At 40.9% G+C, this 26,689-nt stretch overlaps 1 protein-coding gene across 21 annotated transcripts in view; it reads left to right on the forward strand.

The window, feature by feature from the left end:
• Positions 1 to 26,689, forward strand: part of LOC133459551 (neurobeachin-like) — a 174,410-nt gene that overhangs the window by 107,856 nt on the left and 39,865 nt on the right. For 10 of the 21 annotated variants that reach the window (XM_061739594.1, XM_061739597.1, XM_061739598.1 and 7 more), the window contains exons 18-35: positions 2,604 to 2,712; positions 2,817 to 2,898; positions 3,136 to 3,259; positions 3,378 to 3,570; positions 5,191 to 5,910; positions 7,653 to 8,114; positions 9,716 to 9,933; positions 12,362 to 12,515; positions 12,952 to 12,975; positions 13,421 to 13,504; positions 15,249 to 15,429; positions 17,066 to 17,190; positions 17,310 to 17,378; positions 17,915 to 18,083; positions 19,911 to 20,281; positions 21,391 to 21,527; positions 23,138 to 23,292; positions 25,323 to 25,449. In XM_061739594.1, the coding sequence (XP_061595578.1) occupies positions 2,604 to 2,712; positions 2,817 to 2,898; positions 3,136 to 3,259; positions 3,378 to 3,570; positions 5,191 to 5,910; positions 7,653 to 8,114; positions 9,716 to 9,933; positions 12,362 to 12,515; positions 12,952 to 12,975; positions 13,421 to 13,504; positions 15,249 to 15,429; positions 17,066 to 17,190; positions 17,310 to 17,378; positions 17,915 to 18,083; positions 19,911 to 20,281; positions 21,391 to 21,527; positions 23,138 to 23,292; positions 25,323 to 25,449 (3,504 nt within the window). The remainder of the gene's footprint in view (positions 1 to 2,603; positions 2,713 to 2,816; positions 2,899 to 3,135; positions 3,260 to 3,377; positions 3,571 to 5,190; positions 5,911 to 7,652; positions 8,115 to 9,715; positions 9,934 to 12,361; positions 12,516 to 12,951; positions 12,976 to 13,420; positions 13,505 to 15,248; positions 15,430 to 17,065; positions 17,191 to 17,309; positions 17,379 to 17,914; positions 18,084 to 19,910; positions 20,282 to 21,390; positions 21,528 to 23,137; positions 23,293 to 25,322; positions 25,450 to 26,689) is intronic. The other 11 variants (XM_061739602.1, XM_061739614.1, XM_061739615.1 and 8 more) reach the window with 5 other exon arrangements.

Below are 26,689 nucleotides of genomic sequence, written 5' to 3' on the forward strand. Positions count from 1 at the left end.
CTGGGTGATAAAATGGGGAAAAAAATCGGTATAAGAATATATATATATAAAAAAAAAAGATTTGCAGAGTAAATTCATTTAAAATTTAAAAATAACTTTGTCACGTGTTTTGGAAATAATAAAAGATACGTACGTTTCCATGTGTTTTTCGCGTTATAGACTAGCAGCGGATGTCACCCCTAACCCTGACCCCCCTCCCCTTCACATTTAATAAAATAAAAAAAATTAAAAATTTAATTCACTAAATTGTGATATATATTATATATATAAGTTAGTATTAATAAACTAAATATATATATGATATATATTATATATTAAATTATATTATTAAATAATCAAATATATATATATATATATAAAATTAATAAAATAAATATATATGATATATATTATATATAAAAAATGCATTAGGGTTTTACCAACATGGTATTAACCATTAATATATATGCAGACATAAAAAAAAAAGAAGTTTTTTTAAGGACCCTAAAAAAAGAACTGATGCTCATAGGTTTGGACATAAAATATTGTTTAAGGTTTGAAAGAGGAAATGTGTAAAATAATGACCCTCAGGAGATGAAGTCTCCTCTCTCTTGGACTCGTAATGGCCATCTCACCCATAGTGGTGTATAAGAAGAAAAGAAAGCCTAATGTGCAGCCTCCTAAAAGTCTTGCTTGTAGGAAAGAAAGCGCTGCATTGTTGATAATGCTGGTGTTGGTGGTGGATCACGGCTTGAGCCTATTGTATCTTGCTTTATGCTGCATGTGGGCAGAGGCTTCATTTCACTGCTTTGAGTTCAGTGACATTTCTTCTATAGAGAGAAGGCAGCTCATCTCTCAGTTACGTATAATATGCTATTTCTTCTTTTTGAGACGGTATCTGAAACATAATTATGAATTTATATCAAAAGAGAATACATTTAGTATCTAGATAATATGTCCAGAAAAACAATTTAGAACTATAATGGGATCTGATTGTTAATTTCAAGGAGTATGCTCATTTCCAGATACCATGCAATCATTTGATGCCTCAGAAATTCATTTAGTCGGATTTGAACAATAAAAAATGGGTTAAGCCTGATTTCTGAGTCTCTCATGTTGAAAGTTGTTGGTTTTTAGAAACACAGAATTCACTGATTGACAAGTTTAATGATTCAAGTCAGGGACTCGCATCCTCAGGAATGCTGTCTGCTGCTTCCTTTTGTGATTTTAGTAATGGATCATCTTTATTTCTCGTATTGCTTCTGGTCTTTGGTCCGATTGTTCAAAATTTCCTGCCAGAGGAAATACAACTTGTCCAATCAGACCTTTTTCTGTTATCTCCAGCTAAGATGCTTCCTGAGAGCTAACCTGGGTCCGGAAACGACTCTGCCTGTCATGAATGATGTTGAGAGATTTCTTTATGAGGGGAACACATATACATTCATTTGTAAAATGTATCGCCTGTTGATGAATGAGGGCTCAAAACCAAGTCTAGAATGAAATGGGAATCAGATCTTAATGTTACAATTGATGAACAGTTCTGGGCAGATTTATGTCTAGACAGCTTGTCAACTACTATCAATGCCCGGTATAGACTGATTAACTATAATATTCTACATCAATTATACCTTATCCCAGAAAAATTACACTCATTCAAATCTGAGCTGTCAGAGATGCTTCAGATGTGACACTGAAGTTGGTTCTGTTCTGCATTGTACCTGGTACTGTACCAAAGTGAGGCTTTTCTGGCCTGATATCTGCTGCACTTTAACCAGGATCACATGAGTTAGTCTCCACTGGACCCTGAACTGGGTTTATTGGGGAACTTTAAATGTATTTGTGGTTGTCTAAACGGTGCACAACTCAAATTCATGGAAGTTGCTCTCTGTGTGGCCAAGAAGTGCATTGCAGTATTATGGAAATCTGATTCCCCTCTATTTATCCACAGCTGGTCTTTTGAGATGAATAATTGCATCCCCCTGGAAAAAATCACATATTGTCTCCGAAAACGATATAACACCTTTTTGAAAATTTGGCAGCTTTATCTAGACCATATTGATACATCTCTTACACCAAGTACTTAATGTAATTGTTTGTATTGACTTTCCACACTGACTTTTTTTTTTATGTACAGTATATACTGTTCGCAGGACTGTCTCAGAAAATTAGAATATTGTGATAAAGTCCTTTATTTTCTGTAATGCAATTAAAAAAACAAAAATGTCATACATTCTGGATTCATTACAAATCAACTGAAATATTGCAAGCCTTTTATTATTTTAATATTGCTGATTATGGTTTACAGTTTAAGATTAAGATTCCCAGAATATTCAAATTTTTTGAGATAGGATATTTGAGTTTTCTTAAGCTGTAAGCCATGATCAGCAATATTAAAATAATAAAAGGCTTGCAATATTTCAGTTGATTTGTAATGAATCCAGAATGTATGACATTTTTGTATTACAGAAAATAAAGGACTTTATCACAATTTTCTGAGACAGTCCTGTATGTTTGTATACATTGCAAAACTGAAAATAAAATAGTAAGAAAAAAAATGATGCCACCTTCTAACGTTGGACTGAAGTCTCACAAAGCTATTATTAATCCGTGTTCCTGTTCCGCAGGAGAAAGGTGGAGATCATGCACACTCACAGTCTGTTCACACTGCTGGGAGAGCGGCTGATGATGCACACCAACACCGTCTCCGTCACCACCTACAACACTCTGTATGAGGTACGGAAACCAGCAGCTCATTCACAAGCGCCATCTCTCTGTCGGTTTGCGTGTTCTGAGCCGTCAAAGTGTTTTTAACGGTGTCTGTACATCCGTCTGCACAGATCCTGACAGAGCAGGTCTGCACTCAGGTGGTTCACAAGCCCCATCCCGAGCCCGACTCCACCATCAAGATCCAGAATCCCAGTGAGTGCAAAAGTGCTGTTGCTTAGCCTTCTTCTCTCCGACCGTCTGCAGCTCTGTGCTCTGCAGATAACAATGTTATTTTAAGGCAAGCAAACAAAGAACAAAGCCTGGATTTACGGCCATCACTGCTCCCATCTTATTCATCTACGTCCCGTCGCTTTTATTTCTTATTAACATCTTTCCATACTGTTCCCTCGTCTGCTCTTTCATCTGGATATTGTTTTTCCCGTCCCCCAGTGATTCTGAAGGTGGTGGCCACCCTGCTGAAGAACTCCAGCCCCAGTGCCGAGCTGATGGAAGTCAGGAGGCTCTTCCTCACCGACATGATAAAACTCTTCAGCAACAGCCGCGAAAACCGCCGGTAAAAGCACACAACACCGTTACTCGCATTTAGTCAGCTCTTCATAGTTGATGACTTAAGTCTGAGACGAAGCTTGTGTTCTGCGTGGAAACTTATCCAGCGTTTGTGTTTGTTCCAGCTGCTTGCTGCAGTGCTCTGTGTGGCAGGACTGGATGTTTTCCCTCGGATACATCAACCCCAAAAACCCAGAAGAGCAGAAAATCACGGAGATGGTGTACAACATCTTCAGGATTCTACTCTACCATGCCATCAAGTATGAATGGGGAGGGTGGAGGGTGTGGGTCGACACCCTGTCCATCGCACACTCCAAGGTGAGACACTTCTGCTCATTTCATCAGTCAAAGTTTATTTTAGACGGGACAATACATGTTAATGAACACTACATTATGCAGCGTAAATACACCGGATTTTAACAGAAATGCTAGTTTCCACCCGCAGTCCCCACAGAAAACATAAAAACAATTCAGTCAAACAATACAGTCAAACAAGACAACAAACATAAAACATACATAGTAGCAAAATAGATTTAGCCACATTTAAAAGCAGTATGGATTGTGTCTAAAGTGACTTGAGCAAAAAATGCATATTACAATAATGAAATACCATCGATGGTAATATTATGGTACTGAGAGTATCCAAGTTGTGTGACATACAAAGTGCGTGTTGCATTGCACATTGCCCTGGTACGTAAAAATTAAAACAGATAATTAACATTAAGACAAACTACACAAGTTTAAGCCTGGTTGTGATAACAGTGTTGTTCCTCCAATAGCCAGGATTTAAAATGTTTGGTGAAAGAGGTCAGAGTGGGAAGTTCACGTGTCGTGCTTGGTGTTGCATTCCAGGTGTGAGAGGCACGAACCGAAAAAGTGGCTCGACTAAAAGCACTTTTTCTAAAAGGAACTATACAGTCGCCTCTAACTCCAGCTCTGGTTCATCTGTTTGAATTTATTTTCACAAATTCTTGTAGTGGGGGTGCCTGGCACTAATCTCGCGATACGGTACGATACACGATATTAAGATAAGATAAGATAAGAAATCCTTTAATAGTCCCCCAGAGGGGAAATTTCCATATTCCATATATTGAGGTCACGATAACGATACGATATTATAGCAGTATTTTTTTTAACAACCTTGAATGTTGAATGTGACTGGAAAAAAATTGTCTTTTATTTGAAAGACACAAAATACAAAACAATACTGTGCATTTGCCCTATTGTTCCAGTTTGTAATGCTTTATAACTGTTTAAGTTTTAAAGAGAAAGCCAGGCCAACCATTTTCCACAAACTGAACTAAAAGTAAATGTCAGGTTTGCATTCTGCATCTTCAGTTTCATACAAGTACAAATATTTAGCCACAAACTGAATAGTTTCTCTCATGTATGACTTGACTTTTTTCTTTTCCAGAAATTTAACAACTAAAATTGAATAAATAAATAAAAGTAAATAAATAAACTATGAAAAGTCCCAAACTCCAAATGCAACATAACTGTTATTGATCTCCTGCCAGAGCTCAGAGCTTCACCTGCTCCAGCCTGAGGCCGTAAGGTGAACCCGTTATCGTTTCATCCTCACACCTTTGGGGACGACACAATCTTTACATCATAAAAAAGATTGATTCATGCTCAGCTTTGAAGTAAAAGTTCAGAGCTCAAAATTTTGGTCCGCGGGTCGAGGTCGTCACGTGATCCCACTGCACCAATAGGATGTTACTAGTAAACACAATATAATCATATTAATAACCCAATATCGCGCTACAGTTTGTCACCTCCACGACACGTATCGTGACGTTTTTGTATCACAAAATGTTGTGATATATTTTTACACCCCTACTGGCCATGAAAGATTTTATATATAAAAATAGTGTCAAAATTGCTCATCAAGCACTGCTGTTGGTCTGCTAATTAACCCCACTACCTAACTAACCACAGGTGACCTACGAGGCCCACAAGGAGTACCTGGCCAAGATGTACGAAGAGTATCAGCGTCAGGAGGAGGAGAACATGAAGAAGGGAAAGAAAGGATCCGTGTCCACCATCTCCGGTCTGTCGGCCGCGCCCGCCCCCGTCGTCAACGGCAACCTGGAAATTGACGACAACTCCCAAACACAGACGCCTGAGAGCGAGGCCGAGTACAGCGAAGGGGCCGGCGGAGACTCGCGTAACCTCCTGGCGGAGGGCGCGGTGAAGCGGCCGAACGGAGAAGCCCTGGCCCCCGGGGAGCAGAGCGTGGGCCCGGGGGTCCGGGTGGAGGTGCACGACCTGCTGGTGGACATCAAGGCCGAGAAGGTGGAGGCCACGGAGGTGAAGCTGGACGACCTGGACCTGTCTCCAGAAGGCCTGAGCGGCGGCGTGGGCGGGGGCGGTGTAGGAGGGGGGGTGGGGATAGAGAACGGACCCTTGGTGGAGGTGGACTCCCTCCTGGACAGCGCTTACTGCTCTGTGGTGCAGAACCTCAACGGGAATCTGCCGCCTAAAGACGACGCGCCGGGCCCAGGGGTGGGACTGGGAACCGGCCTGGGAACCGGCCTGGGAACCGGCCTGGGCCTGGCAGGAGTCAGCCTGGAGGACGACGGGAACATGGGGCCCCTCATCACGCTGGCTGATGAGAAAGACAGCGTTCCCAGTAACAACGGCTTTCTCTTCAGCAAGGTAGGACCAGATTTTGCTGTTGCTCATTCATTATTCATTTTCATTCATTTCATTTTTATTCTATGAACCAGGAAGGAACTCAGATCCCCTGGCTCTTCCTTTTTAGCTGTTCCACAGAGTAGAACTAAAACATTTGGTGATGCTGCTTTTAGCCACTATGCTCCACACTGCAAAAACTCAAAATCTTACCAGGAATATTTGTCTTATTTCTAGTTAAAATGTCTAATTTTTAGTCAAAACATCTCATTACACTTAAAACAAGAGTCAGAAAAATAACAGTGGGACAAGATTTATCTTCTCATTAAAAGCAAAAAAATCTTGGCAGATTTTCTACTTATTTTAAGTGAAAATCTACTTGAAACAGGTGAAAATTGTTTTTTTTTTTTTCCAGTGATGGGTCTTGTTTTAAGTATAATGATATCTTTTTTGACTAAAACTAAAAGACTAAAAGACATTTTAACTAGAAATAAGACAAATATTCTTGTTAAGATTTTGAGTTTTTGCAGTGCAAAACTGTGGAACAGCCTGCAGGAGGATCTGAGAGGAGCTGGAAATGTGGACATTTTTAAACGTAGACTAAAAACTCATCTCTTTGGTCTGGCTTTTATGTAGCATCACATTTTATACTTTTATTCTGATTAACATTTTTTAGAGGTATTTGTTTTATTTATTTCTTGTAATGTTTTTATTGTTGTTATATTTTATTGTTGTGGACTGATTATTTTTAGCCTTAATTAACTTTAGGGTAAGGGGAGGTAATTATCAGACGTTTTGCCAATTGTTCAAATCTTTATAATTATAATCTACAATTACCAGGTAATATTATGGAAAAAACACACGCTTTCTTTTACAGTCCAGTTTCACTTTAATTAATGGGTAAATATCAGGTAATTATTTCTGTACTTAATGAGGAAGTACCAGGTAATATTATGGAAACAACACACGCTTTCTTTTACAGTCCAGTTTCACTTTAATTACTGAGTAAAAGCCAGGTAAAGATTTCTGTACTTATTGGGTAAATACTTAGGAAATAGAATTACTGGGCAAGTAACTACAAGGTAAGTACCTGCCAATTGCCAGGTAAAACATGGTAACTATCAGGTTAATTACAAGGTCAATAGAGTCATTTACACCCTCGGGGGTACATGCACCAATCCATTGATAATACATAAATCAATAATGAATGGGTAAATACCCGGTAGTTATCCATGAAATGTATAGTAAATACAAGGTAACTACATGGTCATTGAAGTGTAATTAGCTGGTAACTACCTCAAATATAGGTTATAATCTCCTGGTAGTTTGTAGAAAAATACTTAGTAATTACCTGGTACTTACTTAGAAATAATTCATGTAATTTCAGAGTAATTACATGGTAAATTGACTGGTAGTTACCATTATTAACCTAGTAAATACCTGTAATTTCCCTCATAGTTCCCATCTAATGTCTTTGTAATTACCTAGTAATGTTTAGTTTAAACAACCAGGTATTTTGTTTAGTTATATTGTGTTATTACATGGTAAATACACATAATTACATGGTACAAGAAAATACGTAATAATTACCTAGTACTTACTGGGTAAATTACCCGGTAGTTACCATGTAATTACCTTGTAAATAGAAGGTACTACTAGGTAATTACTGTGTAATTACCATGGTATTACCTGGTTATTACTGTACTGTAAAAGAAAGGGTTACCGTTCTAATGGGACTCTGCTTTTCATCACCTATCAATCTGCAGGTTGATGAGAAGCTGCTTCCAGCTCTGGCAGCCACAGACCCGCTGGTGCTGCCCAGTCCGGAGCAGCCCAGTCCAGCAGGCCCGGTGCCGGTCCCGCCTCACACCAGCAGCACCAGCAGCGCCAGCGACGACCTCAGCCTGCTGGCCCACATGACCGGCTGCGGCTCGGACCTCACACAGGCCCAGAGCCACGCTCCCGGGGAGCTTCCTGAGGACGGACCCTTCAAGATCCAGAGTCCTCTGGCAGATATCAGCTCCATCGCCGAGGCCGAGAGCCAGATCCAGATCCAGGGAGCCCCCCGGCCAGACTTCCCGGACGGAGAGGGGGCAGCCGGGGCGGAGGGAGAGTGCTCGGGCCTGAAGACGGGGGGAGACACCGCCAGCACCACGTCTGATACGGAGAGGTCGGACGATGGGAAAGACAAGGATATAAGGAAGATCCAGACCACCACCACTACTCAGGTGAGTTTAGGGGGTTTTGGAATGGCGCTTTTCCACCAGTACCTACTCGGCTCTACTCATCTCAACTCGGCCTGGTTTCTTTTCCATAACAATTCAGCACCTGGAGCAGAAGTACACTGCAAAAACTCAAAATCTTAACAAGAATATTTGTCTTATTTCTAGTTAAAATGTCTCATTTTAGTCAAAAAAAATCTCATTACACTTAAAACAAGAGTCATCACTGGAAAAAACAACAATTTTCACCTGTTTCAAGTAGATTTTTACTTAAAATAAGTAGAAAAATCTGCCAGTGGAACAAGATTTTTTTGCTTGTAATGAGAAGATAAATCTTGTTCCACTGGCAGATTTTTCTACTTATTTCAAGTGAAAATGTACTTGAAACAGGTGAAAAATGTCAAATAACAAGTTATTTTTCTGGTAATGACTCTTGTTTTAAGTGTAATGAGATGTTTTGACTAAAAATGAGACAGTTTAACTAGAAATAAGACAAATATTCCTGGTAAGATTTTGAGTTTTTGCAGTGCAGGAGGTTGGAGTGAAGCTGCTGTGACGTATATGATTGTGTGATCTAAACGGAGAAGACAACAAAACTAAAGATGTAGAACCTGGAGGAGATGATAGATGTGCTGCTGGGTCTGTGGCTTGCTCTCGATATCAAGTTAAAAATGAGATAGAGAGAAGCTTCAAGCGGCGCCGCTTTTTAATTTTTTTGTTTGTTTATCTCGGCGCTGCTGAAAAGTCATCTGGAGCCGTGAGCAGCTATGAAGAGACAGAGCTCCTGGTGGATCTGGTCGTTCCTTATCGCCCATCTACATCCCTTTTTAATTCTCGGCCTGTAGTGTGATGATGTCAGATACAGCTGACTCAGCCGCTTAGAACCTCGGCAGAATAGATACAGAAAAAGTATCAACTCGGCACGTTAGACCCCTAGTGGAAAAGAACCAAACTGAGTTGAGTCGAGTCGGGCTGAGTAGGTACTAGTGGGAAAGCGCCATAAGTGTCTGGTTCTGGTTTAGACTGTCATTGGACCTAAATCCAAACAATATGTGAAAGATGTCACCAGACCTCAGCTGCCCTCAGCCACATGTTCTGGTCCTGCTCGAGGTCGAGCTCCTTCTGGCCGTCTATCTTTGACACCATCTCTCATGTTTTTAAGAAAAAGATCAGTCCCAACTATGGCAATATTTGGTACCTCATCCGAAGGAATTACACTTTCAACAATTCAAGCAGATGTGGCTGCTTTCGTTACACTACTTACACTACAAAATTAATTCTTCGCAATTGGAAGAGCATAAAGGTTCAAACACATAAACACTGGCTTGAAAGTTTTATATTTGGCAGCCATTCATGGACTATTTCAATAAGGGACTCTCTGTGCCTGCACTGACCCCCCCCCCCCCCCCCCCCCCCTTGATTATGTGATATGTATTATTTTTGTTTGTTTTTGTCTTTTTTATCAATGAGTGGTTGTATATATGGCTAAGATGTTCTATTTGTAATACTGAGAACTCAATAAAGATATGTGTATAATAGCCTCTCATTGGACCTGTGGCCCTGGCTGGGCTGACCCGCTGGTTGTCTGGTTGTCCTCCTCTTTGCAGGCGCTGCACGGCCGCACGGCGGCCCAGCTGGAGCGGGACCTGCGTGTGGACCTGGGTTTCAGGGGCATGCCCATGACAGAAGAGCAGCGGCGCCAGTTCAGCCCCGGCCCGCGCACCACCATGTTCCGCATCCCAGAGTTCAAGTGGTCTCCCATGCACCAGCGGCTGCTCACGGACCTGCTGTTCGCCCTGGAGACCGACGTGCACGTCTGGAGGAGGTGAGTAATGCTGGATTCACACTGAAAGCGTCAAAAGTTGCCTGTTGGGGCTCGGGATGCCGGCATCGCGCCTGTCGATGCCTGCAGTGGGCGGGGCTTTCAAGCTGCGCTGCAGAACTGGAGGGAACAAAGTGCATATAGCCTACATATATCTATATAAAGCTGCACATCTTCCGTTTCCTATTTCACCATGGATAGCACTTTGGGAAGCTTTCTTTATATTTCGGCGTTATTTCCGCATAGTTATTCCCGGTGAAGCTGCAGTCTGTCTGCGGTGAACACAGACACACCGGGTCGGAGCGGATTTGGTCATATTGGCCACGGTTACATGATGTTTTTTAATATCGAATTCAGAATTAAATAATTCTGAATTAAACTATTTTCCTTCGAGTTTACATGGAAATAGTAATTCTGAATTGAGGTTTACATGGAAAACACGTTTGATCGGCTTTATCCAATTCCTCTACAGGTCTGGGGGTTGGGAAGGTTCTGATTGGATAGGGGGGCGGACCGGAAGTTAAACTACCGGAAGAAAAACAAACTTAGCCGCTTTTTTATGTTTCCTGCCACCTGCCATTATATTATTTCCAGGTCCTCCAAGCTATTTATTAAATAAATGGTCTCTGCTCTTGACTAGCGTTTACTGCGTGCTGCCATCTTGAAACTTTGTTTGGAAAACCAGCCCAGCATGGAATATAAGCGTCATGGAGACAGACGGGCGAGGGAACAGCACAGAAAGAAAGACCAGAATTAATTTAAAGAGGAATGAGTGTTTACATGATCGCGGAATTACAGTATTCTATTCGGATTTAAAATCGAAATAAACCAGCCACTTACTTCAGAATTAAGTTTAATTCGGAATTCGTAATTAGGTGTTTACATAGTAATTTTAAATCATTTTAAATCGGATTTAATTTTAATTCTGAGTTAAAAAGGAATCAAACTTCCCATGTTAACGCACTGATTGTTTAAACTGTGTTTTGTGATAAATAACCACGGTTTTTAATTATTTTGCGTTGGATCGATGTAGCAAATAAAATCGTTGGGACCATCCAGCTCCTCACCCATCAGTTACGTGTTTCACATGAGCAGTTCAGGTAAAAACGGCAGTCAAATCAGCAAAAATGTCAGTTTGCTGGATGAAATATATTAATTCCTGATATAAAAAGTTTGTGTCGGTTCTCTCCGGGTACCCCGGCTTCCTCCCACAGTCCAAAAACTTGCATATTAGGTTAATTGGTGATTCTAAATTGCCCGTAGGTGTGAGTGTGGTTGTGAGCATGGTTTGTGTGTTTATATGTGGCCCTGTGATGGACTGGTGACCTGTCCAGGGTGTAACTCCTGCCTCTCACCTGAAATGAGCTGGGATAGGCTCCAGCAGACCCCCGTGACCCCGCAAGGGATAGAGCAGGTATAGATAATGGATGGATGGAAGGATAATAAGTTTGTTAGTGCACAGCTCTGCTCCTGTACGTATGTGAATGAGTGTACGTTTGTGTGTACATGAAAGTACAATCTGCATTGAGGCTTCTCGCTTCGGGAATCCTGGTCTGTGATTGGACGCTGCCTCGGCGTCGCCGCTGCTCATTTACATAAAGTTGAGATTTTTCAACTTCAAATTGATGCTCCCGACGCCTCGGACGCCTCTCGCAGCGTGCTTTCATATAAGATGAATGGCAACCGGACTCCTATGACCAGTACTCGAGTTGTAAAAAAAATATCAGGGGGGATGGTGGATTTTATCATATGGGAACAGATAATTTGTGCTGATTATAAATGATATAATATATTACAAATAATAGCACTGACCAAAACACCTGCAGAAATACTGCAGGAATGAACTTATCAATATGACTGTCCTTCACAGGATAAGTAAAATGGATCACTGCAAAAACTCAAAATAGGAATATTTGTCCTATTTCTAGTTAAAATGTCTCATTTTAGTAAAAAAAAATCTTATTACACTTAAAACAAGACTCATCACTGGAAAAAACATCAATTTTCACCTGTTTCAAGTAGATTTTCACTTAAAATAAGTAGAAAAATCAAGATTTTTTTTGCTTGTAATGAGAAGATAAATCTTGTCCCACTGACAGATTTTTCTACTTATTTCAAGTGAAAATTTACTTGAAACAAGTTATTTTTCTGGTGTTATTTTTCTGGTGATGACTCTAAATGTTGAAATAGCAGTAAAACCACATTCATGGATGAAATGACATAAGGGATGGAAAGGGGGGATGGCAGTTTTACAGGGGGGAGGATTTGGACCGTTTTTATTTCAGGGGGGATGGCATCCCCCCTCATCCCCCCTCAACTCCAGTACTGCCTTTGACGCCCCTTCCAGTGTGAATCCCGGGTCCGGCTGCTGCAGCTCGGCCACACGGCCGGGTGACGAGCGTTCTCTCAAACCTCTGTTGTTGTTTTGCAGCCACTCCACCAAGTCAGTGATGGACTTCGTAAACAGCAATGAAAACATCATCTTCGTCCACAACACCATCCATCTCATCTCCCAGATGGTGGACAACATCATCATCGCCTGTGGAGGCATCCTGCCCCTGCTGTCGGCCGCCACCTCCCCCTCTGTAAGTGGCTGTGCAGCGCCCCCCGGTGGCCGGAGGGAGAGCTGCAGCTCTTTACCGGGCTCTCCTCTCTGCTCACACCACGGTTCACCTCACACCCTTTAACTGTCTGTGTCTGTAAGCTTTCTATCCGCCTACAATGTTGTCATCAGTAAGTTTAACTGTTTAAACTATAAAAATATAAGCATTTGTGAATTAAACTTCTGAGAACTCCTGGATTCCTCTCATCAATAACGACATACTTTTAACTTAAATCTAACACCGTTTTTTTCAACTTTTGTTTCAACTTTCTTCTAACCCCTTTCAATTAACAGTCAATTTAATTTGATAGTTGGAACTCCGATTTATTTTAACCATCTATACTTTGTAATCTTTTTCCTCTCTGTGTTACATGTATTGTGTATTTTCTTGTCTGTTTTTGTCTGTTCTGCATGTACAGAGTTCTAAGAGTAATGCCAACGCTGTAAGTTGCTGTTTCTTCCTCTTTTTCTATTCAACTAACATTTTATTTTGGTTTATTCACCATTGCAACTACCATAACCCTTGCCTGTCTGACATCCATAGTGTTTCACCTTGTTGTGCTTCTATGCTGTTAATCAGATTTCCACATTATACTTGTTATATTTATTTCTGAGTGTGTGTAATATCCTGACATATTTTGGAGGAAGGAGAACAGTGCAAAATCTCCAGGGGTGGATTAATAATCATAATAATATTATAATAATAATGATAATTAATAATAATAATAATAATAAAAATAAAGAAAAAGCAGAGGAAAATGATTATTTGATTTTACAAAACGGATCCAGCGTCAGTTACATGATGTGAAAAAGGGAAAAGAAAGTGTTTTCCAAAAGTGGTGGGGGTTTGCATCTGCTAAGAATGTCCCATTTGTATCGACACTAAAGAAGGCAGGAGGAGCCGGGCCCCTGAGGGGCTCACAGGGAGAGGAGGTGACCCCTGTTCCTGGGGGAGGAGGCGCAGGGGTGGAGGTGCGTACGGAGCCTGAGACTCTCTCATCATCACCAGAAGAGCTAAGAGCACCAACCCCAGCCCTGCTGTTCTCACCCTGTGTGTCTGTTGTTCCCCACTAGTTGTTTCTTTGTGCACACTTTCCTCTGACGAGCCTTCAAATACGTTTATTGGCTCCTCACAGCCCAGCACATCCTGCCTGATGAAGCTGTGACACAGCAAACCACACACTCAGTGTAAACCCGTGCTACACTATGCTTTCAGATTGATTTATGTTTGGTATTTGAGTAAAGGGGACTTTGTTTAGTTGTGAATGAACTGGGTTGATTCAGGACGAGCTTTTTTGTGTGTCTGTACCACGACCGGTAGCCACAGTCCCAGTGTTCCCAGTGTCACCTCCGGTCGTCAGGCTGCTTTCCTGTGTGTTGTGTCCAGCCCCTCATGTCACCAGACCAGAGGTGGAGAATCCAAGTGCAACAAAGTAAAAATCCTGTCCAGCAGTTGTTCCAACCCTCATGTGAAGACAGTGCTACAGCAATTTCTGCTGTTTGCAACATGGGAATTGGTTGTTTTTTGCAGAGGTGTTTAATCCAAATGCCATAAAGTAAAAACCATGCTGTGTTTCTGGATCAGCCTGTACATTTAGAACAGGGGTTTTCACTAAGGACCTACCATTTACCTGCAGAGGAGCTGGTTTAAGGCCAGTCCCAATCCCCCCCTAGTCCTACTTTTCAGTCCTACCCCTAAATTTTGCGCGTTCCCGTGAGGGTAGTGGTGTCCCAATTCCTCTTTGCATCTAGGGGTAGTGGGCATAACGAGGGGTAGGGGGTAGGAATCTAGCCCTTCACAGCGAGGGATTTCAGATGCACACTAGCTGACTGAGGGCCAGAAAAATTCCCCAGAAATTACGTCATTTGCAGACTGAATCAAACAAAAAACATGGTGGACATTTGTCATTTTTAGTGAAAAAAATCAATATTTTGAGTTAGTTTCTGCATAAAAATGCGTTTTGATTAAATTTCAAGCGAGAAATATATATTTTACTTTCATAATATTCACTCAGTGAATGTACATAATCACTTGCTTGCTCGTTGTTGCGTTGTATCTTCACATGTCGCCAGAATAAAGGCTGATTTATGGTTCCGGATAAACTGAGCCCAGGTTGGGGATCTTAACAGTTACTTTTACGCCTGAAAAAATATTAAAACTTAATAAAGTGGCATATTAACAGCGCTACAGCAGAAATTAAAACAGCTTTTATCTCTGGGCTTCCTGATATGGTGTGACGTTTGTGCAAACGTAACTACGCAGTCGCTTACGTACCCGAACGTAAACCACGCAGTGACGTAGCAAGTGGTGTCCCAATCCCTAGGGAACATTACAAGAACCCTACGCCTGTGGCTTAATTTTTAGGGCTAGTGGTTGAAAGTAGGGGGTGTATTGGGATTGGGCCTTAGTATTTGGTTGGAACAACTGCTGGACTGGATTTTGACTTTCTGGCACCTGGATTCTCCACCTCTGCACCAGACTCCATCCTCTAACGCAGCAGCATGATGCTGAAGGTCGGCTCAAACAGCTGTGACTGTTTGGTGTCACATCGACACATCCTAAAGGTTCATTCCTTCCAAAAACAGAAGGATACTCCAGGTTTTCACCACCTCACCTAAACCACAGCGAGAGCCACCAGTTGATTGTATTTCCATGTTTGGGTTCATTGAATAACTGTCAAGGTCGTGCTTTTTTTTGTTTCTTTCCTGTCCCCAGACGGAGTTGGAGAACATCGAGGCCACGCAGGGGATGTCCTCAGAGACGGCGGTCACCTTCCTGTCCCGTCTCATGGCTATGGTGGACGTGCTGGTGTTCGCCAGCTCCCTGAACTTCAGCGAGATCGAAGCGGAGAAGAACATGTCGTCAGGAGGGCTGATGAGGCAGTGCCTCCGCCTCGGTGTGTGCTAAAACACATTCAGTACCTGGCAAACGCACATGTCTGGCTCTGTGGTTAGACAGACTCACACCTTCATTACCTCGCTGACGTGAGACCGCAGCTGACGGCTAATATTAGCAGCAATAGTCACGTGGCACTGAATGTGCAATGTTACACAGTTTACTGTCCGGTTTCTCAAAGCTCAAAGGTTTACTTTTGTTTCATTTAATTTTGCAAGCTAGAATTAGGCCATTTTTGCACATTATTGCTAAAAACACTTATGTCATGGATTAAAACATGTGTGAAACATCTTTGTTACCTCAGTCACAACCTGAGAAAGAAAGCACATTAAAACAAAAATTATATTTCCCTCCCCCATCTATTTCCATTTTCAAACCTTTTGAAAAAGCGTGGGTGGGGGTTGCCGACCCCCGGTCTCGGCAGACAAGGATCTGAACGCACTGAATCTGGGCTTTAACGGATAACCCCAACCCTTAACAAGTGCACGGCATAGATGGGGTCAGAGTCGTCCTCTGATTTCATATTTGACCTACGGTCTGACCTACTTTACTTTCCAGAGCAATGAAACTCTTCACACTGAAGACGCCTCAAAATAGGCAAGAATTTCACAATACACCGTACACTTAAAGACAATGGAAGTTCCTCCTCCTCGAATCAGGGATCAAAAGACACAAATACACCAAATATCTGATGTCCTTATGCTTTCTAAATGTAAAAATGACATTTTTAAGGTTTTATAATTACCTGAATAAACCATCAGATAGCATTACGTAAGGATTCTATTAGTTCACATGAATTTGACTAAAATTAGGGGCATAGTATTTAGACAGCTAGTAATAGCAGAGTCAACAGTCTGTATGAAGAAAATGAACCCATTTTTTAAAAATGGCTGTGCAGATGTCTAGTCTTGCATACGGCATCCCATAATGCTGTCGGCCGCTGCAGCAGAACCAGTCACAGTGGTCACGTGACCACTTTCTGAGTACAGTGCAGTGTTGCTATTAAAGTGGCATACTGTTTACTGACAATGACTGCTGGGAATTTTGTATGCGCAGTATGCAGTATGTCATTTGTAGTATGCAGTATGTAGTATGCAGCTTTGGAAATGGCTTTTGGCTCCTTTTTCACTGTTTGATCAAGTTTCTGTCAACGATTAAAAAGGTCAACTCGAAGGGAACCAGAGTGCTTCATCTAAGGCCAAAGACCAGCCTGACCTTTTTTTGGGGGGGGGAGCTCTTTTTTGCACAATAGTTGTCCTAATCTCTTTGATTCACTGTGACTGGAAAAGCCGGAAGCTAAACAAAGACCCCGTCCACACGTAGCCGGGTATTTTTAAAAACGAATATTTCCCCCCTCCGTTTATAAAAAAATTTGCATCCACATTACATCGTTTTAAAAAAAAAAAAATTCCACACATAACCGAAGATCTGCGTTTTCGACCACATTCATGAGCATTCTAACCTGTAGATCATCTGCGGCTCCCGTGGAAGCTGCGCCTCCGCCTTGGTGCAAGAGAGCAAGAGAGTCCTTTTTATGTGGTTGTTTTCCTTTCCGTTGTTTTCCTTTAAGGCTGAGTAACTGTGAATTTGCAAGCCCTAGCCGCTCCATGACACTAATGTGTTTGTGTGTCCCCCAGTTTGCTGCGTAGCAGTGAGGAACTGCCTGGAGTGCCGGCAGAGACAGAGAGATCGTACGTGTAAGTCGTCATTAACCAGCAGCAAGTCCCAGGACAGCCTCCACAGTGCCTCCTCCGCCAGCAAGGTACCACAAACACATCACACACACGGGTCGCAAATCACACACACGGCTCGCAACTCTGGCAATTTACAGTCGGACAGAGAAACATGCAGCACCTTTGATCATGTCTCTTCTGCCCTCAGCAGGATCCAGACAGACTCCTGCAGGATGTCGACATCAATCGTCTGCGAGCTGTGGTTTTCAGAGATGTTGTAAGTGTTTTTTTTTAGATACAGTTCTTCTTTGGTCTCATATATACGGAAGATTATTAGGGCCAGGCAGGAGAAAAATAAGAATAATATTTTAGAGGAGAAAGATTTTTTTTTCATTATGCACTTAAAAAAGTCGAAATGTCGAGAAAAAAGTCGAAAAGTCGAGATTAATGTCGAAGTAGAATTTCGAGAAAAAAGTCGAAATGTTGAGAAAAAAGTTAAAAAGTTGAGAAAAAAGTTGAAATGCAGAGAAAAAAGACGAAATGTTGAGAAAAAAGTCGAAATGTCGAGAAAAAGAGGAAATGTCGAGAAAAAATCTAAATTTTTAAGAAAAAAGTTGAAATGTTGAGAAAAAAGGCGAAATTTCGACTTTATTCACGACATTTCAACTTTTTTCTCGACATTTCGTCAGTGCAAAATAAAAAAAATCTTCCACTCTCAAATGTTTTTTCTCTTGCCTGGCCCTAATACTCTTTCGTACATATACAATTGTCCAAAAAAGAAATAAAAACTGTTCTCCTGTCCCTTTGCTGCAGGATGACAGTAAGCAGGCCCAGTTTCTAGCGCTGGCAGTTGTTTACTTCATCTCCGTTCTCATGGTGTCTAAGTACCGAGACATTTTGGAGCCTCAGAGAGAGATTGGCAGATCTACGAGCCTATCAGGGAGAAGCATCCGCCACGAGATCAACTCCCCCACCAGCACAGGTAATCCGCTTTTTCTTATGATCTGTGTTGCTTCCACTCCGTTAGCGGCGACTCGCTGATGAGACACTGCTGAGTTGGTTCAGTCAAAACAGATTACAGGCAAACAACAACATATTCATCAAAAATAGGAAGTCATTGGGAAAAGTGAAGAAAGAAAAAAGATGACTGATACTTGGCTGAAACATGAGAGATTACAAGAAAGGAGAAATGGCAAAATTGAATCTTTAAAGACAGACATAATGTGGTATAATTTCTTGACAAGCTATTTAATGCAGATATTATATTTGCGTAATTATACCACGTTGATCTGTTATTGAACAATTTACAGTTAACCATTTACAGGGCAGGGGCCAATTATCAAAGCTATATAACATACTTTTGAATAGTTCGCAGGGAAGTTCCCATTCTTATTTATGCTCTTGGAGGAATGATCTACAGCTAGATATATCCACAGAAGAATGGGAGAAGGCCTGTCGTCTAGCCCAGACCCAGAGTATTAACACAAGAGGCAGATTACTGCAATACAAATGGCTCTTTAGAATCATTTTAATCCCAACGTTCCAGACAATTGTCCTAAGTGTAACATAGAAAGAGGCACTTTGCTTCATTGTATATGGGAATGTAAGAAACTCCAGGAATTTTGGAAAGATACCCTTTGCCTGATTTCAAGATTAACAGAGTGTACAATTCCTTTTGAACCTAGATTACATATAAACCCTGAAGACTTTGGTGTAAATGCAAAGAAAAGAAAGCTCATAGGTTTTGGTTTGTTACAAGTCAAAACAGTAATAACCTTGAAGTGGAAGGATGTTCAGAGTCCTAATTCTGGGTAAAAGAGTAGTATTAGAGACCTAGTATTAGAAAAACTAACATACATTCTTAGAGCTAAAGTTGAATAATTTAATGACATGTGGTCACCCTTCTTACATTTTATGGACAATCTGCCCAATGATTCTCATGAACAAAGATTAGATGACAGTTTATTTTCAATGCCCCTTTTCTTGTGACTTTGCTGTTCTTATACAGGAAATGGGCTAATTGTAATTGCAATTGACAAATGTATTGTATTATATGTACTGTATTTTCTGGACTATAAGCCGCACTTGAATATAAGCCGCATCCACTCTATTTAAAAAAAAAAGATATGCAAGCCGCATATATGTTGTCAGATTAGATATTTACTACATGTACAGAATGATTTTGAACTGTAAATGATGTACATGTATGTACCTAAATAGATCCTTTTAACACAGCAGCAACTTTGCTGATTAAAACGGGACAGAACCAAGAGAAAATAACCGGTATTTATTTATCTATTTATCTGTTTGAAATCTGCTTCTACCTACTTCTATCTGCTAAAGAAGAAGTAGCGTATTCTTCTTTGCATTTATTTAGTCTTAGTTTTGATTCTAATTCCGGTTAGAGCGCCCCGAGTGGTGGAAGAAAAATCCACAGAATAGCTGCCTTTGTATAAGCTGCATGGTTGAAAACCTATGAAAAAAGTAGCGGCTTATAGTCCAGAAAATACGGTATATATGTATTTATGCCTGCATCGTTTTTTTCTTCCTTTTTTCCCTTGAATTAAGTCATTTTATTTTCTTTTATTCTTTACTTTTGATTATTATTACTGTTTATTTTATGTATTCACATATTTTCTGTCGAGTACTTTTACTGAGGACCTTGTGGGAGGGGATTGTTTTTGGGCTTGTTGTTATGAATGTTTTGTATGTTGGTTATTTGAGAGAAAATCAATAAACAAAAAATGATACCACATTGTGTTTTAAAAGATATCCCATATAATCCCTGATTTGTCCCTCGTCCCTCCAGAGCACCCGTCCAACGCCTACTCTGACAAACAGACCCCCACGCCGGTGGACGACTCCCCGCGGGCCGGCCTCCCCCACACGGACTCGGGCATCGGGGAGGAGGGCCACGTGGCCGGGTCCCTGAACGGATCAGAGCTGGGGCTGGGGCTGGGGCTGGGCCTGGTGGGCCGGGAGACGGACAGGGACAGAGACAGAGACATCGTAGGGGGAGGGGGAGGCACGGATCTGCTGTGCAGTCTGTCTGACGTCCGGAGGTCCCAGGAGAGCCTTCTGGATTCCCCCCACAACCCCGGCTCCACCCCGGGCTCGGGCCAGGCCCCGCCCTCCTCCATCTCCAGCATCAGTCAGACAAACAAAGGCATCAACGTGAAGGTGGGCGTGTCCTATCCCCATGCAGTTCAGGCTACTTAGATATGTCCAAATGTTATTAAAATACTAGTCAATATGTATCTTGAGATCTGCTTTCAGTGAGCTTCAATGTGCATTTTTATAGTTGGAGAAATTCTGAACGTGGACGACTGTGACAGGGAATGACAGCATTTTCCTTGACCATGTAGTAGGGATGGGCGTATGGACTAAAAAATGTATCACGATCATTTCTGGCATTTATCCCGATAATGATAAAAATGACGACAAAAAAAAATACCAATTCAACTCCACCTTTGTAACTATAAATCTATCACATTCAGTCTTTGGAGCCAAATCACTGCTCTAAAAGATACTAAATGCTACTAAACTACACCAATTAAATTGAATTGATAAAAAACTATTAAATGAGTCCACCTGTACTGCAAAACTGGAATGACTCAGATCCTCCATGTTTGTTACACAAAAACCTCATCAATGGGAATTTATCTTTCTATCTTTCTATCTTTCTTTCTTTCTTTCTTTCTTTCTTTCTTTCTTTCTTTCTTTCTTTCTTTCTTTCTTTCTTTCTTTCTTTCTTTCTTTCTTTCTTTCTTTCTTTCTTTCTTTCTTTCTTTCTTTCTTTCTTTCTGGCTCATTTCTTTCTTTTTTTCTGGCTCATTTCTTTCTTTCTTTCAGGCTCATTTCCTTCCTTCCTTCCTTCCTTCCTTCCTTCCTTCCTTCCTTCCTTCCTTCCTTCCTTCCTTCCTTCCTTCCTTCCTTCCTTCCTTCCTTCCTTCCTTCCTTCCTTTTTTGACGGTATATCGTGAATGGTAAAATATCGCCCATTCCTACCATGTAGGTATTTTTAAACAATTTCAACAGGATGATCAGGCTAACTCTATTTTTAGCTGGACAGCAGTGAATGACTCATCAGAAATAAGGTCGTTCATCTGCTGCTTTCAGTGATGCTGTACATGATTAAAATATGCGCAATGTTTCATGGTTTTACAACAAATATTTGTCAAAGGCAATGATAAAAATAGCCTGATTAATATATAAACCTGAGATGGGATCAGAATGCAGGGCAGTTTGATACCCGGGTCACCAGGTGTGTCTCTTCCCTCCCAATGCAGGAGATCCTGAAGAGTTTGGTGGCGGCTCCCATCGACGGCGCAGAATTAGGACAGGAGTTTGGACCAACGCCGTATCACCCGGACCCCGCCCTGAAAACGCACCCCATGCTGCCCATGCAGTTCCACTCCTTCGACAGGTCGGTCCCACTCACTTCCAGCTGCTGTTTGACCTGCAAGTGCATGAAAACAGGCTGAGGTAAAGTTGCAGCCCGGCCTGGACGTCCAGCATCACGTCAGTCTCTGCAGCCAATACTGATACACGCATGCTGTTATCCTACACCGGAACAGAAAACAGGCCCACACACTGATCACAAGGTGTTTTAAAAATAACTCAGGTCTGTGGGCGAAAAGCTCATTGATTGAATACTGACGCACGCAATTAAATATTGAGCAAAATGTTCTATCTTTAAAAAAAAAAAATGTTAAAGCCAAAAGTCAGTCACAGTCCGTATGATATTTTCTGTTTCATAGAAATTCTAATATTTTCCATAAAAGCATAGGGTGGTAGATAAAGACTTATATCTAACATGCACTACATATTTGAGAAAAACAAATCTATACAGCTTGAAAATGATTTTTTTGAGAGATCAAGCTTTCTGTTCTAAATTTGGTCACTCAGACTTCCCAACAAACGATGAGCTAAACTCTCCTGCATCACTTAGTCTCCTTGATGCCGCTCTGCCGCGCCCTCGGGGAGTCAGGTTATTGATTGAAGATGATGTGCATAACTGATGACGGATGCTCCGCATCCATTTCCAAGATGTCCACATCCTGTATGAGACCTGTCCTCATGCCAGACAGGCCGCCAGCATCTTATCCATCACTTCATACAAATACAAACAAAGTGAATCAGTCTTTAAACAAATGTCTGTATTTTTACCATTTTACTAATTCTAAGATTTTCTTTCCAAAAAAATAATTTAGAGATTTAAGAAATAACTAGAATGTTATTGTTTTGCACATAAATAGATAAAAATGGGCGATGAAAGTTGATGATATCTTGTCGTGCTTCTGCACCAGCATGTAGAGTAGATCCCAAAATCTTAAAATACCATCCTTTTCACCATTTTAAAATGTATGGAAGAGTATTAGGGCCAGGCAGGAGAAAAATAAAATAAATATTTTAGAGGAGGAAGATTTTTTTTTTATTATCCACCTCGAGAAAAAAGTCGAAATGTTGAGAAAAAAGGATATTAATTTGAAAACACATATCCCACTAATGCAGTTGCATAACTTCAGAAACGTCCCCTTAACATTCCACTCCAAGGATGTAAGTTAGTTAGTTAGTTACGGCTGCTGCTGCAGAGCTGTCAGTCGCTCTGCTAACTGGATTAGATGGAGGAGACATTTCCACTTTATTCACCAAATTGTATTTCAACTTTATTCTTGAAATTTCGACTTTATTCACGAAATTTCGACTTTGTATTTCAACATTAATCTCGACATTTCCACTTTTTTCTCGAAGTGCACAATAAAAAAAATGCATGGCCCTAATACTCTTCCGTAAAAATGAGCAAAGATAACTTTGTGATTTGATAAATGGTAGTTATTTAATTGATTTCAAAGAGTTAAACACTTAGCTCACATCTGTTCTCTACGTTGCTGTGGCAGGACAGTAAACGAGCCTGCGTACCTGACGCTGCCGGTTTGTGTCGCCGCACTTTTCAGGGACGGCAAACGCGAGGAGCATCACAGCCTTGAGTCAGCTCACCTCATACCTCACACTTTCACGCCTCATGTTTTTCAGGAGTGTGATGGTTCCAGTGAAGAAGCCCCCACCCGGGAGCCTGTCAGTCAACACCGTGGGCACGCCCCCCACCGGCGGAGCGGCCACCGCCGGCAGCACACCCAACATCTTCGCTGCTGCAACAGCAACACCCAAGAGCATGATCAACACCACAGGTGGGAGGAAACGCAGGGCCGTGCCCTCGTGTATCCTGCTCAAAGCTCCGTCTGGTAGCGCTACCAGGCTGGTAAATGCATGAAAAACAACAGAAACAAAGACAACCAGCAGACCCTGTAAGGCAGTGTCTCCTAGGGGTGTAACGATACACTAATCTGACGATACGGTACGATACACGATATTGAGGTCACGATAACGATACAATATTATAGCAGTATTTTTTTAACAACCTTGAATGAGGAACATGTGACTGGAAAAAAATGGTCTTTTATTTGAAAGACACAAAATACAAAACAATGCTGTGCGTTTGACCTATTGTTACAGTTTGTAATGCATTATAACTGTTTAAGTTTTAAAGAGAAAGCCAGGCCAACCATTTTCCACAAACTGAACTAAAAGTAAATGTCAGGTTTGCATTATGCATCTTCAGTTTCATACAAGTAAAAATATTTAGCCACAAACTGAATAGTTTCTCTCATGTATGATTTGACTTTTTTCTTTTCCAGAAATGTATCAACTAAAATTAAATAAATAAAAGTAAATAAATAAACTATGAAAAGTCCCAAACTCCAAATGCAACATGATTGTTGACTGTTGATAATTTTTTGTGTTCTTTCTACACTGGTGACAAACACAGGAAATGATTTAGTTACTTATTACTTTATATCATGAAATCACTATTCAATCTTTAATCATACTACTACTCTGACAGGTTGGAAAATGTTTAAAATTTTTGCTCTCATATTAAAAGACACATTTTTCAGAAATATTTTTATGCCCTTGCAATTATTTTTTGTGTGTATTTTATACATTGGTGACACAAAATGAAGGTGAGAAAAACAAAGTCATATGTATACAGGGTAAACCAAAGAGAAATGTATCAAAAAACATAATTAATGTTCATTTTTTCAATTAAAGATTTGTAATGAATCACTTGACTTTTTTGGTGCTAGTACGTACGGGTCGGGGGGGCTGGCTGGTTTTAGGCACAAATACACAGCAAAAACTCAAAATCTTTACAAGAAGTCTTATTTCTAGTTAAAATGTCTCATTTTTAGTAAAAAAAATCTCATTACACTTAAACAAGACTCATCACTTGAAAAAACAACAATTTTCACCTGTTTCAAGTAGATTTTCACTTAAAATAAGTAAAAAAAATCTGCCAGTGGGACAAGATTTTTTTACTTGTAATGAGAAGATAAATCTTGTCCCACTGGCAGATTTTTCTACTTATTTCAAGTGAAAATTTACTTGAAACAGGTGAAAATTGTCAAATAACAAGTTATTTTTCTGGTAATGACTCTTGTTTTAAGTATAATGAGATTTTTTGACTAAAAACGAGACATTTTAACTAGAAATAAGACAAATATTTCCGGTAAGATTTTGAGTTTTTGCAGTGTAGGGGGAGCTCCAAGGAACAAAGGTTGGGAGCCACTGCTTTAAGGAACACGTCCACTCCATTAAAAAACAGATGAAGGAGATTTTCGGCAGCACAGAAAATGTACATCTTAGGCAAGTGAAGTTATTAAACCCTCTTATCGTGGGTGCCACTGCACTTGTCACATTATCTCATTATTAATACTCCCTGCAGAAAAAAAGAGGTAAAGAGTGGAATGAGAGAAAACAAATTTAAGATAACGCAATGAGATTTAAATGCAAAGCTGACACACGAACGGCTGCAGCATCATGCTCAGCAGATTCACTGTAGCAGAAAGGATTTGTATTCAAGGCTCTGTCAGGCTGTCAAACACATTGTGCCGTATTATATATACATAATGGATAAGGAAGGGTCTGTCCCCTGGAAAAGGTTTCTGTATATTGATTGCAAAGCCATTTTCACAATCCATTACCAGAAGATAAACAGCAGCTTGTCTCATGGAATCCTGTCCAAACTGAATTTATTTCCATCTAATCAGCAGTATTAATATGTCTCCCGTTGTATCATCCAGCATGCTCATTGTCCTCGTGCCTGACTCTTGTTTCAGTTACGTTTTCATTATTTCTACTTCTGCGTCTCTGTCCTCACCAGGTGCAACAGACTCTGCCTCCTCCTCTTCCTCCTCCTCTTCATCGTTTGTTAACGGTGCGACCAGTAAGAACCTGCCGGCGGTGCAGACGGTGGCCCCCATGCCAGAAGACAGCATGGAAAATATGAGGTGTGTCTTCTCCCCATCGTCCAGTCCTTCACTTAGTTTCCTCCGACTCTTTCTTCCTCCCTCCTCTTGTGTTGCGTTTCCATGTTGATTTGTACGATTTCCCGCGTGGCTGTGTCTTTTCCATGTCATTTCCGTCCCTTGTCCTTCCCAAAGAGTTGGCACAGTTCATCCTGCAGAGTCATTACTGGGAGAACGGCAGGGGAACTCACGTGCTCCGGAGGGTTTGGTTAGAAAATACTTAAAAATGCCAATTTTTAGGATATATTAGGATATATTAAAAACTAAAACCAAGTAATACTATGTTGTGATAAATGTTCATAGTTAATAGACCATAGACAGTCGATAAGAGAGGAATATTATCTGCTGATTTCACAAATGAAGCCAACGCTGAAGTGTGTGTGCATTTTGAATAATATCCAATTAAGGGGTCAATTTAATTTGAAAAGGAAAAAAGATAAATTATACGTAGACGTCTGTTTGAAGAGCAAAAGTCTAATTGCGATAATTTGATAACTGATTGATAACTTGATAATTATAGGAAATGTATTCTCTTGACTTTTCTCTGGTAAAGCATAATTACATTTTCCAAATGAGGTTATGGTCTTAGCTTCTAGTCTTACATAATAGGTTCTGTTATGCTCATTTAGTTTAGTTTGGTTGTACAGAGTTAAAAACAACAGAAAGCTGTTTTCGTTCATGAGTTCCTGCACACACGGGTCAGCGTTTAGTTAGATCCCCGTCTGCAGCCAGATCACAGCTTGAAATCTGAAAGTCCATAATTGCTGGTTTCAAACTGAATCTGTTGTTATAAACTAGCCCGGCATTGTCAGGAGACACATCCAAGCGTAAACTCATCTGAGAGCTCTCATTTGATTCATCGGCACAGTTAGAAACAAACGGGTACAACCAGCCTGAAGAATGACGCAACGCGGTTATAAGGAAAGAAACCAAACTCTTCTCATGCTGACATGATAAATAGAGGGTATGCATTGACATCACTTCCCCACTGGACCAGCCCCCTTACTCGCACTGAGTGGCAAAAACAGCTGCAACTAGTGGAGAAGACGGGATAACAGCCGATTATGGGCTTAAACTAAAGACAGTTGGACTTGACAGTGACCCGTACAGTTACCCCAAGAACCAGTGGTCCATGGACATTAATATTTGGTACAGTTACCAAGAACCAGTGGTCCATGGACATTAATATTTGGTACAGTTACCAAGAACCAGTGGTCCATGG

This window comes from Cololabis saira, chromosome 14, assembly GCF_033807715.1.
Source record: "Cololabis saira isolate AMF1-May2022 chromosome 14, fColSai1.1, whole genome shotgun sequence".
Taxonomy (NCBI): Eukaryota; Metazoa; Chordata; class Actinopteri; order Beloniformes; family Belonidae; genus Cololabis; species Cololabis saira.